General features: G+C 41.0%; 1 protein-coding gene across 1 annotated transcript; it reads right to left on the reverse strand.

Annotated features, from left to right (window-relative positions):
- Window positions 1-181: 181 nt before the first annotated feature.
- Window positions 182-20,322, reverse strand: LOC307161366 (single-pass membrane and coiled-coil domain-containing protein 3-like). Its single transcript, XM_079876014.1, has 2 exons — window positions 20,269-20,322; window positions 182-1,131 (listed from the first exon to the last, which is right to left on the reverse strand). Exon 2 carries the CDS (start codon window positions 1,107-1,109, stop codon window positions 435-437), a length of 675 nt encoding a protein of 224 aa, XP_079732140.1. The 5' UTR covers window positions 1,110-1,131; window positions 20,269-20,322; the 3' UTR covers window positions 182-434.
- Window positions 20,323-21,163: the final 841 nt, after the last annotated feature.

Genomic DNA, 21,163 nt, shown 5'->3' on the forward strand with positions numbered 1-21,163 from the left:
ATGAACAACGGATGGCCCCTGCTGAGGTTAAGATTGAGTCTTTTTTAACAAAAATGTTCAAATATACAATGAAGAGGACTGAAAGCAGGGATAGGAAGAGCATGGAAGAAGGGAGGGGGGATACATGGATGAATAGATCAAATGAAATTCAGATTATATGAATAAAAAAGACAACTGATTCGTATCTTTAGTAAACTTTAATGTTGAAAAACAGAAAAATCTTGAATGCAATATAGAAAGAAAACAAGCACTGAAGTACCATTTTACATTCAAAACAGTTTGATCAAGAATTACCACTTTCTTAATCAGTTTCTTATTAATCCATATGTAAAGATTACCAGAGTAACTGAAAATCATGATAGTGTAGATGATCCAGTACTAATGAATAGAGCTAGATACGCAACAATTCAAAGCTAACCTAAGGATGGTGACCGTTAGTACCCTAGCTCTTGCATTATTTCAATTCTAACCTTGACGTTAGTTATACGATCCTGGAACTCTTCAGAAGCAGGCCTGAATTCATCCAAAGCTTTCTTATACTCTTCCAGGGCCTGATCAAGTTGATCTCTCTCTAGTGCCCCCAAAATGGCTTGGATCATCATATCAATGCCCATGAACAGCACCCCTAAGGCCAAAGTGGAAAAAGCCCCTGCACACACTTTACCACATGTGGATATTACGTTTGCAAATATCCTTCCACTTTTGATTAGGTATAAAGCTACAGAGGAGGACACGAAACCTACGGCACCCAATGCTATGCTGATTTTTGATTCAATTTCTTTAAAGTCTTTGATGCTGGGTGACAGGGTTTTCAGTTTCTCATATAAGTCAGGTTCCAGCTTCTCCTTCAGCTTCTCATCGATTTTCTTTACTTCTGCCTGGATCTCATGCATGCGTTGTATCATCACCTCGCAGTTCTCCTTGATGGTGGCCTTGTTGTTCAGCTCTATGGGACTGAAGGACAAACCCAGGTGCTTGTTAAGAACTTCACTGAGTTGGTTAGTGGCTCGGAAGTTGTTCTTCATCAACTCCCGAAGCTCTTGGTTTCTGCGGATGACCTCCTCCCTTTTAGCAGGGTTATCAGGGAAGAAGAGGTCACTCCAAGACATTTTTCTTTGTTTATTTTGAGTTCTTGAAATGAAGAGAGAAACATATATTTAGGAAATTGTGCAAGGGCGGCACTGATTTAAATGCAAGAAGAGACTAATAGGTTAACCCTCTGGGTTCTGAATCATATCAGTGCAAAAGAGACTCAAATGACTCTGTCGATTTTTGTCATACAGATCAGTGTTGTACATCATTCGATCCAGTTAAGTCTCTATTATTTTTGTGTAAGCTCACAATAAAAACAAAGTGTTGTGCTTTTCGCCAAATAAAGAAAAATAAACATGATGCGAATTCTGCCTTCTCTCTGTCAGTGAAGTCCATTCTGAAACGCGTCCGAAAATGAACTGTTAACTCCACGAATATTTGTCACACAGGAACGAGTGATGTGTCTTGATGAAGCTAGAATTCTCTTCTTTTAAACAAAGTCATTTATATATATATCTAAAAAAAATATTCTCAGTTTATGTAATCCGTTTGAAACCAAGGAGAGGCACAGTTTTTTCCTTCTACCTTCATTAACTGCAATGAGCTGAGGCGGCCACGCCCCCCTGGCGCTTTCACATGGTAATAGTTTAGGTGATCTATCTGCATCGTGCACGCCCCCGATCAATGCCATAAAAACACGCAGTTTCATCAGAGATTTACTGATAGTTCATGGCGTTTTAAGGATGGCACGCTTCTCCGGTCAAGACGCACTTCAGATGATTTTGGACAGCGAGGAAGAATTCTATGGCGTTATTTTTTAGTCAAATGTTATGAGCGTGTAAACATGCTCACGAGCACATTATGTTATTTCACACGCGCTAAAATGAACCTTCAGCTGGCATGATAAAAGTACTCGCGCACAAATTCAACAACCGAGAGGTGTACAGGTAGCTGTGAGCGAGCGCCTGGCATACTCTCATAGGTTAACTCTGCTTGTACAGTGGAATCCTGCTCGCGCGCAGCGGGCTTCTGCTCGCGGAGTGCTGTTTAGCTCGTGCAGTGGATTTCTGCTCGCTCAGCTGATTTCTGCTCCCTCGAGTCTACACGACTTTTTTTTTTTTTTGTGACTTATTTTTTTATTAATTAACAATAATTTTTTGTGAACAACATTCCCAAGAACCGCAAGTCTACACGACTTTTGACAATTTGGGGGCGGAAACCAAGGAGGGCACTGACCCTCTTATGATTGGTCACTTTCATCATGGAAAATCTTGGGAAATCCTAACCCCGCCCACCTTCTGACGCAGCGCGCGTCACTCAGCTCGCTCTGCTACTCCGGTTATCTCTGTGTATATTTTAGGCAACGAAATATGTGATAAAACACCATACTAACTCTTTTCGTTTTCATTTAAAGAAATCTTAAACATGATAGCCTCACAAATGTGGTTCATGCAACACGTATTGATTATATTCACTGCACATAACGTTTGCCTTTTATATATATATATATATATATATATATATATATATATATATAAAAAAAATATATATATATATATATATATATAACACAAACCTGCCTCTTTTCGTTTTAAATATAATATAAAAGCATTAAACATTTTAATATGATCCAGGCAATATGTGCATTTGTACTAAACAACAGATTTTGCAGTAAACAACATTACAGTTTTTTAATTTTTAAATACAATTATTACAATTTAAAATGACAAAACTCAACCCAGTCTCTTTTTGTTAAATTTCAGTTTTATCAATATTAGCCATTATAAAAGTATAAGTAAAAGGTATAAGAAGCTATACAAATAAAGCAAACAATTCAGTCAAACACACAAAGTCAGCGCTCTAGTCTAACCATACAACGGTAATGTTAAATAGCTTATAAAGTTATGAAACTTCCCCTCAGCCAAAATGATTGCCCAGGGACCAAATTATAGATTCACGAGACCAAAAATCGCCCGTTAGATATACACAAGACGAATTATATCTCATGTTTAACCACTACAGAGATGCCAGAGTCAGCGGCGAACGTCAGAACGACTATAGCCGAGGAAAGGCTGTTCCAGGCGGGGTACATGAGCGCCGAGCGCCCGGTCATCGTTGTATGGTTAGAACCACGTACTGTGTATAAATATAATGATCCCAGGCTCATGTTAGTTATTCTCACCTAGTGATACAGAGCAGCCTCCAATTTCAATTATAGAACTCAATCGGTAATATTTCCCTGTGACACTGGATTGCATAACTTGCCTGTCATTCAGACTGCTGGTACTGTGTAATGGGCGGGAGGAAGGTAGCTCACAAAGAAGTATGGGGTATGATTTATTAATATTATTACCGTAAGTTTTTTTGAGATCGGAAAAAAATCAAAAATATATCTGAAGAAGCCGCGGCCAACATTGGAGGGCAACATGTTGAGGAAAATGTAGAGTTTGAGCATAATAAACTAATAACTGACAGCGATGAAAAGAACACTCAGGATTAATCTGGGACAAACATACTCTCATTGCAGCGCAAATAAATGATTATTATTATCATGGTAGATCTAATTCTTTTTTTCTGCTTCTGCTTGTTATTTAATAAAGTTTTGCATGCCTCTTGTCTAACAGTCAATATAATCGCCGGTCTCCAATATGCGCCGGGTCTGCTGGCAAATATTGTAAATTAAGGGCGTGGGCGTTTTAATATTGTTTAATATGTTTTACGGTAGATATTTTACAGACCGTAGACTGCTTACGTAAGAAGACCTGACACAGTAACCTTAATTTTCGTAGCGGAACTAGTGTTACAAAGCACTGTTTCCCCACGGCATATATACAGTGAGACAAACCGTACATAGAGACAGGACTAGTGTTGTCAAAAGACCCGGTACTTCGGTACCAACTCGGTACTAAAAAATTAGAATAGTTACGCTATCAGCTTAAGTACCGGTGGTACCGAAGTATCGGGTTAATCCGGTTCTTGACGCGCTGTCCGATAGGTGCACATGCGTCCTCCTCTTCATAAACATGTGAGACATGGCAACCGGCAGCGCTTCTGAATCCACCGGTTTACAAGAAAGGAGGAGGATTGGGCTAATATCACGTTGCCATAAGGGGTCGTACGTTCACATAGCGTGTTTTATGCGCGTGCAAATTCATTTTCCAGGCGCGCGCTGTTCATGGTTGCATAGCAATGACAGACGCAATGGGAGAGCACGCGCTTGTGGAAAGGAGAAAAGTGGTGCAAACTGCACTCTCCATGATGACAAGTAAATATTATCAAATAATTAATGGTTTTTATCCCTCGCATTAGATTTACTAATATATTCATGAAGAGCGCAGTATGTACCACTCCTTTCCACAAGCGCATGCTCTCCCAATGTGTCTGTCGTTGCTATGCAACCATGAACAGCGCGCGCCTGGAAAACGAAATCAAAAGTTTTATCTGTTCATTATTTAATGGTTGAAGTGAACAAACATGAACGCAGTTTAGGATTAGATAAAAGTACAGTCAAGTCTAATAACACGTTTTATCTCCTGTATAGTTTGGTAACACTACATAACCATTCATTAACATTACTTAATGCATTATCTAACATCAACACATTGAGTGAATATTAATTTATTTTGGTGAATGTTATTTAATACAAACACTTAATTGTTCATGTTTGTTAACTTCATCCATTGTGCATTAAATAATGAACATATCAAACTTTTGATTTAAAAAAATGTATTAGTAAATTTGTAAATTAACCCCATAGGAGAATAATTGCTACAGTATATATATATATATATATATATATATATATATATATATATATATATATATATATATATATACTGTATATAACTATTGTTTATTGTTAGGTTATTTTATCTAATGTTATCTAACAAATGGAAACTTATTGTAAAGGAAACTTAACTTTAAATTTAATCTAAATTAAGCTTTGGTACCGAAATTGGTACCGAGAACCCGTGGATTTTCACTGGTATTGGTACCGAATACTGAAATTTTGGTACCGTGACAACACTAGACAGGACCTGGAACAGACAAGCCATTTTAGATGACCTCATCCAAATAATTTTGTAATACATATTTTGACGTTTTGCAGAGGACTTGGAAAAAAAAAGAATAGTATGAGATGGACACACTTTGTTCAAAGGTCATGGTAAGGTACAGGGTGTTTTATTTTGACTAATCACAACTGTGGCCTTTAAGACATCATTTATAGACTAAGGGCAGGACCTAATCAAACATCGCAAGTCGCCAACGGTGAAGCGGAAACGTTCCCGGTACCTAATCAAAATAAGAACTTCGAGCAAGTTATCCCGGTACCTAGTCAAGCGGTCTTTGCTTGAAATTGAGGAGCTGACGCTTTTTCATTACAAATAGGGGGAGAAGGGGAGTGGTCCCCTATCCACCCATCCATCCATCAATTATCATTAACCCTTTAAAACCGGATGTGTCGTCGACGACACAGCCAACCAAGCTGTATTCATGTCACTGTAACTCTTCAACCGTTTGCACTATCAAAATAATTTAAATAGTTCCTGAAAGTAGACATCATGCGCTTTTCGCCAACATACGGCTTATTACGGTAATGTCATGGTTTCCGTCTACAAATGACAGCAGCGCGGGATGGAAGGATTTGAACAGAGAGATACGACGCGCGGCAGGTTTGAGTGTTTTGGATTGCATAAAATAATAAAAGAAACAAACAAATACATGGCGAAATAAGTGTTAGACAGCAGAAGAGGGGATTGGGATGATTTTTAATGAAATTTGGGAGGCGGATGGCCGTTACTCTTTCACGTATCTAAGCATGTAGTGCGTGCATGTGTGATACGACGCGCGGCAGATTAGAGTGTTTTGGATTGCATAAAATAATAAAAGAAACAAACAAATACATGGTGACAGCAGAAGAGGGGATTGGGGTGATTTTTAATGAAATTTGGGTGGCGGATGGCTGTTACTCTTTCACGTATCTAAGCATGTAGTGCGTGCATGTGTATGTGTGCGTGCCTATGAATGCGTGCATTTGTATGTGTGCGTGTATGAAAAAAAGTGTCCAAAATGAAAACTGTGCAACCCAATGTCACAAAAAAGACTTGTATATATGTAGTATAGTTCATTTTTCAACTTTTAAGTGTTAGTTTCTTTCGTTAAGGATTTTTTCAGTTTTTTTCTAAATAAAAATCAGTAAATTTATTCTCGTTTTTTTTATTTTTGTCTATTTGAATTCTATTTACAAACTCACCACACACAATAATGGTCAATAACTGTAATTTGTTGAAAGCTTATCTTTTTCTGAAAAAGATGACACCTAGCACATGAAGATAGCACATTGTTTTAGAATTTTACAGTCACAAAATCAAATTATGTGAAAAACACTGTTTTAGCTTCAGGTTCTAAAGGGTTAACCGCTTAATCCTTTATAGGGTCGCGGTGAGCCGGAGCCTAACCCAGCAGACACAGGGTGCAAGGCACACACACACACATACACACACACACACACACACACACACACACACACACACACACAGAGGGCAATTTAGAGTGAGTGGTCCCCTATCGCCCTACCTAATCTAATGAATTCAATCCTCACATAAGAAACAAAATCAATACATAAATACAAATATCAAGACATAAATAAAAAAAAAATACAAAGATAAATATATTTATTTATTTATCTGTATTTATTTCTTTATTTACTTATTGTTTCATTTTGGCACAAATTATACTCCATATAAACCTCTACAGATCAATTAACAATAACCCAATAATACACAGCATCTATGAAATAAACCGTATGCACTGTGATGTATTGCAGTCTACATTTCCGTTGTATTGTACGCTCTTAAAACAAATGTGTTAAATGTAACACGTGTGCGTGCTTATACAAGGACAACGCAATATTTGTATTAAAATCAACAAACCACAACACAATGATGTGTCTTTCTAACACAGTCTGTGTGGCTGAAAACACATTATTGTGTAAGAAATGCACATTATTGTGTTATGGTTTGTTCATTTTAACACAAATATTGTGTTGTCCTTGTATAAACACGCACATTTGTTTTAAGAGTGTAGGCGACTCCTACAAGAACAGGATTACCGAATCTATGTTACATCCTTCATAGGCTACCTTACCCGACCGAAGAAGCTGTGTGTGCGTGTGTTGTTGTTGATGCGGCCATGTTCAATACCTGACAAAGGGGTGACATCAATGGACCTTTTGCTGATTCCCCACAACCGAATGAGGGGATTGAACATAAGCGTCACACATAATAAGGCCAGCTCACGGTGTGGGCTTCACAAATAGACACCAAACTGCTCTCTGCCACATGCTGTACATCTCATTCTGTCCCTGCTGCAGATCCCTCAATGTATGCATAGGCTGATATCAATGTGCTAATACATAACATGCTATATGGGCACCTGTGTGATGTAGCTCATTACCACCCTTGCAGGTAAACACACCGACAGGTTTTCTTTTGCACTTGGGAAAGAAGAGGATAGTCTACATTAGCATCGACTGCACAAGGTATGAGCATATAGGATGTGTATCAGCATACTACATATGGTTTGCTTGTAGTAGGTTACGAGTTTCCGTGGAGTTACTGAAATGCAGCCGTGTAGAATTAAAACAGTTGCTTGCAGGGTTGGGAGCAAATTGGTGAGCTTTTGGTGCCCACAACCAAACCAAATCCCCCAACTTCAATCACGTCTGGAGACATTCTCAGTGATGTGCTTGACTGAGGCTCCTGGAAGGCAGCACACTGTTGTAGTAAGGGGGTCCAAACTGCGAACTGAGCTTGCTGTGTACAGTGTTTCTCAATATGGAGTCCCCAACAATCATGACTTCCCTTCTTTTTGCTTCCTGGCCAGCACTGTTTATAGCAGTGGTTCTCAACCTTTTTTGGGCCAGCGCCCCCTATCCAATATCCAGGTCCCTTAACGCCCCCCACCCCCAGACTAATGAGCGAGCTGGAACGAGTGAAAGTTTATAGATGAAATAAGTGCAAAATTGTCTTTTATTAATACAATTGGACTATACTCCACAGTGATTCATAAAAAAAAAACAAGTTATAAACTGCATTGACATAGCAATACCAGTGTTTCTCACCGGATTTTGGTAAATCTGTGGTGAGTGTGCCTCTAGGGGGGTTCGGGGGCATGCTCCCCCGTAAGAAAATGTTGTGCATTTTAATGTTAAATTCATCAATCTGGTGCACTTTGAGAGTTCAAAATTAAAAGTGCCATACCATATTCAGTGTGCAAAGAAAAATTCAAACCTCTTTTAGTTGTGTCTGTCTGCATTACACTACTACATAATAATAGTTAGAATATTAATCCCATGACAGTAATAGCCATGTACTGTAAAACAGATGCACTGAAAAATAAAGGACGGTCATTAAAGTGGTAATGTTTGCACTTAGGTTTTATTATGCATTTAGGAGACTATTGCAAGAAGCTGCTTACATTAACCTTACTTTCGAAAAATAAATAAATACAATCTTGATTTTTCATGAAATATTATGTTAGAATTGTAGGCCTAAAATACAATGGTATCAGCTTGTTTTCTTCAATGGTATAATTAATACAATTACAATTTGGTTTGTTGCGATTAATTTGTGTTCATAATCAGTAAAAAAAAAAATCTTCTAACAAGAATAAACACATATGAACAATTAAATTACTATTGTATTATTAATTATTTTTATATCTTGAAACTACCCAAGCAGAAGATGTGAAATGAATGAATACATTACCAAAATGTGATTGCAGAATATATTTAAATTATCCCTGAAATTGTCATTTTCTCCTTACTGTCTTGTGAGTTAACAATAATGCCTGGCCAGTAAATTACTTGGTGAACAAAGAAAACATTTTGGCATTTGGGATTTGATTTAGTTAATGCCTAAAAATGTAAAAGTTTTACTTTATAAACAGAATATAGTTTAATTAATTTTAAAATTCGTCGCCGGAGTGAATGGGAACATGATTTATTGAAAATATTTGAAAAAATATAAGTGTTTCTTAGTCAATACTTTTTAATGGCTTGTCAACTTTCCATTCCTCCGCTGCACTGGTCTATGACTGGAAAAATAATAGAGTCGGGTCCTGGATGTTGTTTCTTTAATTCTCTTGATGTTGGTTTTGGTCATCTAAATGTTGAAGTGGCTCAAATTTGTTGGATGTCTGGATTTCTGGTGGTTGTGTTTGACGAAGTTTCTTTTTTTCCCTGCTTCTGCCTATCTGAACCCAGCTGTTTCGACTCTCTTCCATCTCCCTGGTGGCTTTCAGGGCAATAGCAGTTAAAGTGGGTTTGTTGCAACTGAGAACATTTTTAGTACACAGCTGGAGACTATCTTCTGCTGCTTTGTTCGTTGCAGTTGGTATTTAAACTGCCTACTAGTTCAGTATGGATCTGCGTACTAACCACAAGATCATCCCCAGTTAGTATCTCAGGTGATGAATTAAGGTGAGGGGCAACAAGTACTTAACATTGAATAGTGACTGAGTTAATAGTGACTTCTGATTTGGTAACAGGATCCTGTTCTGGTAAAGCATTTGGATTTTATAATACATACACACACATTCTAACCATTATTTTTCCCTTTTTCTTTTTGCATGGTTTCTGGACCTTGCTTCTACCTGCTTGGACCTAATCATTCTCCGGTAGGTGCATTTAACTTTGGTTTCCACACAGGATTACAGGGACAAGTCCATGGCAGATTCAGTTCCATGAAGATTCACTCTCACGATCCCCATATGAAACGTCTTCAGCAACCTCAGTGAAACAGATACCCAAGTTGTTGCTACAGATCTAGTGTACAGTTTGTATGTATTTAATCTTATATAAGACTTACAGAGCATGTATTTTCAATTATGAAGGCAGAGATCTCAAGGTCGGCAAAGTGCGATGCCTGAGATTTTTTTTTGTTTTCTTGAAGATGAGGGCAACATGCGTATTGAAATAACTCATTGTGGCAATGTACCTCGCCCCTGTGTGCATATGTGTGTTATATGTTGCATGTTGTGTGTAAATGTTGGTGTATAGTCATTGGTACACGGGATATAAACGGGTCTGTGTTTCACGTGGTGTATTTAAAAATATATAATTGTATTTAGACACGAGGATTGCACATCACGCACGTGCATTTAAAGTATTTAGAATGTGTGCACGGGGGTTGCACGTAATTAATTCACGTGAATAATTAATTAGTAATTGAATCCCAGCACAACAGTATAAATAGATGCACGTTTCATTCACTCGGGGTTGGGTGTTCGTGAGTGGAGAACGGGAGAGAGAGGAGTACATACACAACACTTTCGGATGGAGAAAATTAGGAGAAAAAGTATTTCATTTGCAAATTGCTTGAGATTTTCATGTCTGGGCGTGCGAGCGTGAGACAAGGTCCAAATGCATAGGTTTTGAGGTGTCTGTGAAGGAAGCAGTAATGAGATGCTGATGTCCGAAACGCAACTAAAAATAAATACTAGCTCGAGTTCTCTAATGTAGCTAATAAGCGGCTGCATTGGAGTTATTATTATTAGGGCCCGAGCACCGATGGTGAGAGGACCCTATTGTTTTTGCTCCGTTTCTTCTTCTTCTTCTTCTTCTTCTCCAAAGTGAATCGCTTTTTAGAGGGCCTAAACATGCTCGAAAACTCATGAAACTTTGCACATGCTTCAGAAGTGGTGAAAATTTACGTGTGATATGGTTTTCAAAATTGGGTGGGGCAAATTCGGTAAATTATTGCCCCCACATTTTGCCCCGGCTCTACGTTTCATGCACAGGTATGAAATTTGGTACATACATGTAATGACCCAATACCTACAAAAAAGTCTCTTGGAGCATAGCCCTAAACACAACAGGAAGTGAGCTATTTTGAACTTCCTCCTGGATTTTGGGCATTTTTCTAAATTTCCTGATGTTGTACTTTAACGAACTCCTCCTACAGATTTGATCTGATCCTCTTCAAATTTGGTGAGTGTAATCTGAAGGCCTTTGCGACGTTAAATTGCGAAGATCTTGAGTTTTCGTCGAAGAATGTGCCCTCTCGGGGGCCTGACAAATGTTCACCCAATTTCGGCCTTTTGGTGATATATGCATGATCATATAAGTTCAATATTAATGTTGCTTGCAGTTCCGATGTTGCTAGGCAACCACAGACAGCCTGCAGTAACTTAGGCATACAATTTCCAATCTGCCCCAAACTTCACATGTTTGATAAGAGTCCTGTCCTGAACACATGACCATGCTCATATTTGGTTATAGGAATAGCGCCACCTGCTGGTAGCAGGAAGTGTGGCAAATACAAAACGTGCTCGAAAAATCATGAAACTTTGCACACGCTTCAGAAGTGGTGAAAATTTACATGTGATATGGGTTTCAGAATTGAGTGGGGCAAATTGGCATAGTTATTGCCCCTACATTTTGCCCCAGCTCCTGGTTTCACGTACAGGTATGAAATTTGGTACATACATGTAATTACCTAATACCTACAAAAAAGTCTCTTGGAGCGTAGCCCTAAACACAACAGGAAGTCAGCTATTTTGAACTTCCTCTCAGATTTTGGGCAGTTTTTGCCATTTCCTGATGTTGTACTTTAACGAACTCCTCCTACAGTTTTGATCTGATCCTCTTCAAATTTGGTGAGTGTAATCTTAAGGCCTTTACTAAAGGCCGCCGGGTGGCGGTGGCAGGGGTGCGAGGGCCCTTTTCATCGCTGCTTGCAGCTTTAATTATTATTACATTTAGAAGACACCATTATCCAAGAACACTCAAAGGGTTTATCAAGCAATATAATACGATCTATTATAAAAACAACATAACAACATAACCTCAACATCCTTGTCACTCGGCCACTCGAAGCTGAGCGGTCTTCCAGGATTTTATTTTAAAAATGACCTCATAAAGTATTTGATTATCCATTGCAAGCTTTTTTTTGTTTTTTTCCCCGGTTCGGCCGTCTGGCCTCAATCACTCAAGAGCAGTCTTACTTCTTGGTACGTTTGTTACTTCTGTTTGCAAGAGCAGCTAACAAAAGTATACCATGTAATGAAAGAGAAAACAAAAGCAACACTGTCAGTAGAATGTGTACTGAATGAGTAATAAAGAGAGGGTGAAACTGCCATATTGTTGCGCAATTGTATTCTTGTATTCTTATTCGCACTTCGGTAGTCCCTTTAGACTTATGAGGATTCTTAAAGAGTGGACTTATATTTGTTGACTGGCTATATTAATGTCTTTACGCCTATGCTTCAAGTGCTTACAAGCGTGTTAGTTAATGAAAAGGGGGTTCACTTTATTTTAGGGGGCCTGTTCACTATGAACTAAAGTAGTTACATGTCCTTTCTTCATGACATGTAACTCTGCACAACGTTTTGAAGGGTGAACCACACACACAACACTAAGACAATTTGATGAAGACGAAGGGAGTCAGTTTTGGGGTTTGAAGGTAAGCCTGTACATGTCTGAGTTCATGCAGCATATTTACCATGACATTTAGACCTGACCAAATAAAAACTTTCACACACCTGCTAATCACAAATTATAATCCCAGTATTCATGTTGGGTTCCCTCTGTGATCGAAGCAATAATCCTCTAACAAAATAAAATAAAAAAAAACACCTGCAGTACCAGATTTCTTGTGTGTGCTTAGAGGGTGTGTCAAAGTTTTGATTTTGTCCATAATTTAACATCTTAGTAATTAAGGTATTGACTGAGGAAATAGACAATAGGTCTCTGAATGAACCCTTTAAATATCACTTAAGTAACTTTTAACAGAAGAAGAAAATGCTGATTTTTAGGTTTACTCTTTGATTATTTATCATGAATAGGTGCCACCACACCTTTTAGACCATAACTTTACATTGTAACAAGTTAATTAAGTAACTGATTTATTAATTGTGAGAAATGTTACAAGATATGACTTAACAAATTGGTATGCCACCGATTATTAATAGAATAGCATATATTGTTTTATTAATATGTTTACTACTATGTGTGTTAATAGGTAAGTGTTACTACAACATTTACTCCATAACTTTACATTATAGCAGATAATTTACTAAGCCATGTATTAACTGTGAGAAGATTTACTATAAATCAAGAAAATCAATGGTCTAACCCTTTGCGGTCCATTGTCGGGACTGGGTCCGACATTGCAATTATTCCTCACAGGTCCTTTGTCATCATTATAGCAACGCAAAAAATGGGTTTTTAGTAGTTTTTTCTGCGGAAAAAGTCGAGAAAACCATTCATTTGCCGAATGAGAGCGACAGGAGCCGACAAGTCAAAAAAAAAAAAAAGAAAAGGCGTATCTCATGATTCTACATGGTATCAGGTGTCAGATAACGGGGCATTCCCAAGTAAACAAGCTGGCTGACTGAGGCTACGTTTACACGTGGCCGGTTATTTTCATAAACGGACATTTCACCCTCTCCGTTTTCAGAAAAGTGTTCGAACCTGTGTTATATGCCGTTAAGAGCATGCCAAATCTGTAGGTGGCAGTGTAACGAGAAGCTCAAGCACACATTAGCCAATCAGAATCCCCAAAATATAGGTCACACTTTTGATGCAAATGCCAGTTATGTCGCATACGGTGACGTCGGCTGCCTAAATGCAAATGGGCAGACGGCGTTTTCCAAGATCTCCACTCTGGCCGGAGTTTTTAGAAAGAATCGTTTTCAGAGGCGAACTCTCCGTTTGCGTGTAAACGAGGGGCACAAACGAAGGGAAATGTCTCCGTTTTTCAAAATAACCATGTACGTGTAAACGGGGCCTGAATCAGCCCATAGAGAACACGGACATTTGCAGAGCTTTTTTGAGATGTTATAGTAATAATGACTTGGATCGCATTATTGAGGAGTTTAGTGAATCATTAGAATAAAAAGTTTTTTTTTTCTTTTTCTTGACTTTGTTGTTTTGAGCGCCGCCACCCGAATCGATCTCGGTTACTTGACTGTAACCTTGTTCCCTGAGAAAGCGGAACGAGATGCTGCGCTGCTCAGCGCATTGGGAACGTCTTTAGTCGTGACCAGCTGTGAATATTGTGTGTAACACGTCGATAGAATTGACCCGGAGGTAATATAGCCTCGGTCGATGACGTCATCGGCGCGCACCCGCAACACGAGGCTATAAATAGATGAGCCACAGGTGCATCGTCAGGATATTTTGTCTGAAGAGCAGTCCTAGGACATCTTCAGCACGGCAAAGTAGCGCAGCATCTCGTTCCGCTTTCTCAGGGAACAAGGTTACAGTCAAGTAACCGAGATCGTTCCCTTTCGAAATCTACAATCGATGCTGCGCTGCTCAGCTCATTGGGAACGAGAATACCCACGCTGCCGTGCTTGAACATGTCTGGACCCCCACGGTTGTGCAGGTGTGTTTCACAAGAACGCAAGAAGGCCTAGACATTAGCTTGTGATGTCGACTCAAGGACATGAGAGCCCGGAGTGGCATGAACATCCAAACTATAAAATCTTATGAATGTGTGCGGAGAGGACCAACCTGCCGCATCACAAACTTGTTGTAGGGGGCACCTCTTGCCAAAGCACTAGAAGAGGCGACCCCCCTGGTGGAGTGAGCCCTAAGACCTTTAGGCAAAGCTTGACCGCGCACCTCATAAGCAAGAGCAATAGCATCCCTGACCCAATGAGACATGGTCTGCTTGGTGGCAGCAGCTCCTCTGTTACTGCCACCATAACAGACGTAGAGTTGCTCTGACTTACGCCACTGGCTAATGTGGTGGATGTAAACCTGAAGAGCACGGACTGGACACAGTCTATGAGATTTCTCCTGCTCCGGCGTTGTGAACGGTGGAGGACAGAAGGCTTCTAGAATGACCGGATGTACAGCCGAAAATAGAACCTTAGGCAGGTAATCAGGATGAGGATGCAAAATCACTTTCACCATTCCTGGGGCAAAGTCTAAGCAGGGTGGCGAAATCGACAAAGCCTGCATATCCCCAATTCTTTCAAGGAAGTTATTGCCATAAGAAAAACCATCTTAGAGTCAGAAGTTTGTCAGACGCTGATTCTAGAGGTTCAAAAGGAGTCTCAACCAGACTCTCTAGGACTAAAGCTAAGTCCCATGATAGGATCTTGGTTTTATGAGAGGCCTCAGTCGCCATGAATGAAATGAACGAACAGAGGATGTCTCCCGAGTGGCCCCCGTCAACCAAGGCATGGCAAGCCGAAAGAGCGGCCACATAAACATTGAGAGTGGCGGGGCATGTGCCTGATGATAATATTTCCTGCAGGAATTCCAGAACTGAAGCAATCTGGCAGTTGACCGGATCTGCATTATGACACACCAACTTTCAAAGACACTCCATTTGTTGACATAACTCTTTCTAGTGAAGGAAGCACTAGCACTGAGAATGGTCTCAACAACAACAGGCGAAAAGCCCAGTGTCCCTCAGTTGGTACCCATCAGGGGCCAAACATGAAGGTTCCAGAGGTTGGGCCTGGGATGGAATATCGTGCCCTCTGTCTGAGACAGAAGGTCCCTCCTCTCCGGAATCGTCCAAGGCGAGCCGTTGAGGAGAGATATTATCTCGGAGAACTAAACTCTGGCTAGAACTCCAGGGAGCAGAGAAACTGGAGGAAAACGCATACATGCACATTCTAGGCCATGTGTGCGCCATCGCATCCAGACCCAGGGGCTGGGTGATTCAGCGATAAGTAGAGGGAACATTGCGCTTTCTAATAAGAGGCGAAGAGGTCCACCTCCGCTTCGTATCCAAACCTGTTTGACTACTTCTGGGTGGAGTTTCCATTCCCCTATTGGTAGTTTCTGTCTGAACAGTAAATCCGCTCCCACATTCAGGTGCCCTGAAATGTACACTGCCCTGAGTGACAGGAACTTTTCCTGGGCCCAGAGAAAGATCTGCCTCGCTATTCTGTTCAGATTGCGTGAGCACAAACCTCCCTGGTAATTTATGTAAGAGACTGCCGCTGTGCTGCACTAGGACATGACTGTCTCTCAACTGAGGGAGAAAGTATTTCAGGGCCAGAAATACAGTCATCAGCTTGAGGCAGTTGATGTGCCAATTGAGCTGATGACCCTCCCATTCCCCTTGAGCTGGACGACCACTTAAGACCGCTCCCCAGCCGATCAGGGAGACGTCTGCCGTTAGCATTCTGCGACAGCAAGACGCACCTAAAGTGGGACCCAAAGCAAGGAACCGGGGTCTGAACCACATAGAAAGGGAACGAAGCTGCAGCGCGTAACCCTTACCATAAACATGGATTTTAGAAAGTGCACGAAGCATTCAGCGCGTGACTCACCATAAACATGGATTTTAGAAAGGACACGAAGCACTCAGCGAGTGTTCTTGCCTTTATTTGCCCTTGGGGATTGTAGTTGAAATCCCCCGTTTTGAGCCACAACTAACATGGTCTCATGCGCAAAAGGCCCAGAGGAATCATTGTGGACGCAGCTGCCATGAGACCTATGTAATGTCCTGACCTAGCTAGATGTTGCTTAGGGTGTTAATTGGTCCTGACACGAGCGGGAGACAATTATGCCCGATGGTGACAGAATCCCATTTAACCCCAAACATGTTACCCTCAGGGTGGGAGAGAGTACACCCTTGGCATTGACCTCAGCCCCCTAGAGATAACATGGCTAGGTCGAATGGAAGGACCCAATATTGGTAAGCTTTGCCCCCAAAAGCAAACTTGGGAACCTCCTGTGTTGTGGCAATATTCTATATGAAAATATACGTCCCTCAGATCGATCATGACAAACCAAACGTGATGTTGAATTTATGACACGATCGTCTTTACAGTTAACATCTTGAACTTGAGTGCTTTAACTGTACGGTTTAAGCCTCAAAGATCGAAGATTGGACGCAAACCCCCATCCTTTTTGGGGACCAGGAAGTATCTGCTGTAATAGCCTGACTCTCTCTCTGGAAGAGGAACATGTTCTATGGCCTCTTTGTTCAGCAGAGATTGTAGCTCTTGTGACAGTACATGCGCCAGTTACGGTCTCACGGAAGTGAATACCACGCCGTTGAAACGCGGAGGACGATTAATAAATTGGATTCCATCCTATTTGTACTGTACTTAATACCCAAATAGAAAAACCTGGCAGAAGTTTCCACGCTGCCAGACTCTCTGAGAGTGGTATCAACTTAACACTTCCTTTTGATTGGATGTTAGATGTTCTGTGTCCTGCAGCAGCAGAAAAGCAACAGAACATGTAACATTTCGCTGGAAACCGCTGCTCCCCGAATCACCAGAGGTGGCGAGGAAGTACAGTGGTTTCATGAGGGTGTCAGGTAGGAGCTGATTTACATGTCTCGTCCCGTAGGGGCACACCCCCACAGACCTGGGACAAAACAACCCTCAGGATTTTGTCTTAGGTCTATTATGCAGCTGCTGAGTACAACGAGCCGGTCCCCAGTTTTCACGAGGGGGAGCGCAACTCGTTACACTCTGCTTTTGAACCCTCCTAAAATGATGATGAGCAAAAAGAAGAGAAGAAAATGTCTCTTCAGACTGGCCCATCATCATAACCACACACCCCCGCACCCATGATAGTCTTAATACGTCAAGGGCACAAAGATGCACGAAGAATAAGGTTTTCCCATGACCGAGTTAACGTCATGGAGATCCTCAAGGAGGGCAGTCTAGCTGTAATCCGACCATCACACAAGTCACCACCTCGAGAACCTCTCAAACGTTTTAACATAACGAGAGATGTGTTCGGAGGCAGCTTTAATTCCTCAGAATTAAATGTGGCCAGAGAACAGCCAGACAATATAATATTATATATAATACATACATACATATATATATAATTATATTATATAAATATTGTATATATAAATATAAATATCAGTTCCTCAGCAATAAACACATCCCAATCAGACAAGCAAACACGGTCTGGATGATAGGCTGTGTTTAAATCTTTGATAAGATCAACCTGGTATGCCTTTAACACGGACATGATGTACAACGCAGTACCAGCCTAACCGCTGAAAATGCATCTGATAATGTGATCCCAGGGGAGAGATAGCCCGCGAGCGTTTCTCCAAACTGAGGCAATATCATATAATCGCGTGCCCTCACACCCGCAATAGTAGAATGGCTCGATGTCGAGGACACAAGACACAAATATTTACAATCTTTATTTATTTATAGACTGTGTTTTATGGGACTCTTTTTGTTGTGATCAGATCAATCTGGCCACTGCACGAGCGATCGCCACGAGCGATCTCCTTTTATCATCACGGGAGAAACGCTCGGAGGCGGCAAACTCATAGGGCCCTATCTTGCACCCAGCGCAATTGACTTTGTACACCGACGCACGTATCATTCCTATTTTGCACCCGCGCAAAGCGCGCTTTTCCCTCCACAGAAGCACGTCGCTAAACTAGGGAATGAACTTGCGCTCCCTGGGCGGTTCAGCGCAAAAAAGGAGGCGTGTCCCGGCGCAAACGTTCCTTCATGCTATTTTGCAGGTTTAGAAAACAATTGCGCCACAAACCAGGAAAAAATAGTTTAAAGTCAGTGGGGCGTTGCGCATGTTATTCATATGCTATTTTAAGGGCGCATGCTTGGCCATAATCAATGTAGCGTGTGCACAACGCGCATACACTTTGATTATCTCATATACACAGAGGCAGCAGTTTTCATTTTTGCAAATCATACATTATTACGATAGATAGATAGATAGATAGATAGATAGATAGATAGATAGATAATTTATTATAAAAACATACATCTAGCTTACACATTTACCCAAATTATCATACGCCTTTTTAACCGAAGTTAATTTGGGTGGGTTTCTCCATCCCCAACGGCCCTGACGAGAGCGTTGCTCTCCTCGGCTGTGAACCGCTCCTGGCGGCGCGCCTGGCAAATCCGCCGTTAGAATACGAATACGCTTTAGAACAATCCGCCTGCTCTTAAAGGGAATGTGAGATGACGCTCTGATTGGTTTATTTCACGTTACGCCCAAACCACACCTATGAATAATGAAGCGACTTCACACCAACACATTTAGATTTGCGCCTGGCGCAAGAGTCATTTATCCCGCCGGGAAAATAGCAACAGCGCCAAGACCCGCCCACAAAGTTACTTGCGCTTTGCGCTTTGACACTTGCGTTTCAGATCGTTAAAATAGGGCCCTTAATGTTTAATGTTTAACTCTTAATGTTCTCTGCCTGAGCCGAAGAAGCGATGAGGCACGCTTCGGTAGTCAGGCAAAAGGACATCGCGATCTGGAGAGAGAGCGAGCGATAGGGAAGCACCGTCTCTCGCTTCTCATCCAGATCGCACGCGAGCCCCACAATTATGGGCGCTACCCCCTTTGAAATAAGCAAAGCGAACGCGAAGCACTTTAACTGTGAACATTCCACAGTGCTCGCAATCACCATGCTCAAATGCAAAGGGGAGCATGTTCTTTCCCCAAACAAACAAAGCAGTAAGTGTGTGTATCCAGTTCTGACATGGGATGGGAGCATGGAAGAACACAACACTATTGTTTTGTTGGCTCATTTCTCCTCTTTTAAACTCATTGATGTACGAGAGAGAAAAAGGCTTGAGAAATGAGAAATTTCCTGCACACTGCCTGAATAAACTAACTCCTAGCAAAGATCTGTAGCAGATAAAAGGTAGAGAGAGAGTTTTGACATTCACACATGCACAGAAATGGTCTGAAGACAAAATACCTGACGATGCACCTGTGGCTCATCTATTTATAGCCTCGTGTTGCGGGTGCGCGCCGATGACGTCATCGACCGAGGCTATATTACCTCCGGGTCAATTCTATCGACGTGTTACACACAATATTCACAGCTGGTCACGACTAAAGACGTTCCCAATGCGCTGAGCAGCGCAGCATCGATTGTAGCATTCGAAAGGGAACTACCCTTAACCAGTATCATTGTGGGGGGGTCTACGCACATGTTCTGCTGATTTTTGAAAACTTTGAATAAAAGTGCAAGATTGTTCACTTACACTAACCCCCACTTTCCAAAACATAGAGCAGTTTTCAGTGTGGAAGCACATACACGTGCATTAAAAAAAAAAAAATTAAAAGTAATGTGTCTTTCCTATTCCAGCAAGTCATTCTAGCATTTTATCACTGTTCAGTAAATGAGGCACAGCTTGTTTTGGGAATAAAAAAAACTACACAAATATAAGACTGACCGATTCAGTTTGTCATTCTAACAATTCCTGCCACCCAGTCTTTAAATGAGCACAGCTCACCTGGTTCTCTGTTGGAGGTGTGTGTCGGTTGTCGTCTCGGCGTCAGGCTGGCTGTGGGTCAGGCTCAGGTGATCCACTGCTCTTACATACAGTGTGCTGTGCTGGAGAAGGTCCAGGTTCACTCCCCCTTACGTGGAATCTGACCATGAGACTCCTTCTAAAGAAAGATTTGCACAATCCCCCATTACCTGCTTCCTCTTTCTGCAGTAATCATAAATCGGTGATGGAGAAGTAAGTACAGTACATACAGTGTGCTGTGCTGGAGCAGGTCCAGGTTCACTCTCCTTTCCTGGAATCTGAGCATGAGGCTCCTTCTAAAGAAAGATTTGCACAATCCCCCATTTCCTGCCCACTCCTCCTACAATGATCCTGCAGTACATTGTTTTTAATGGTGCAATAAAGCCATGTAGTTCAGAGTGTTAACACATAATGGCAAACACAAAAACATGTCATGTTACCATTTCAAAACAACTAATGAACACTAAAACCACAAATTCACTTTAACACTTCGAACAGTCAAATGGTTTAACAAATGGTTTCAAACTTTACATGTTCAGTGAATCCAAAAATCGAAGTCCATCTCTCACTTAAGACGTTTCCCTTCAGTATTCCCTTTACACTCAAAGGGCCCTATCAGCACACACTGATAAACCAGATAAAGATAAAGGGCCCTATCAGCACACACTGATAAACCAGATAAAGATAAAGGGCCCTATCAGCACACACTGATAAACCAGATAAAGATAAAGGGCCCTATCAGCACACACTGATAAACCAGATAAAGATAAAGGGCCCTATCTTGCACCCAGCGCAATTGACTTTGTACACCGACTCATGTATCATTCCTATTTTGCACCCGAGCAAAGCGCGCTTTTCCCTCCACAGAAGCACGTCT

The sequence above is a fragment of the Squalius cephalus genome (assembly GCF_949319135.1).
Source record: "Squalius cephalus genome assembly, chromosome: 7".
Classification (NCBI taxonomy): Eukaryota; Metazoa; Chordata; class Actinopteri; order Cypriniformes; family Leuciscidae; genus Squalius; species Squalius cephalus.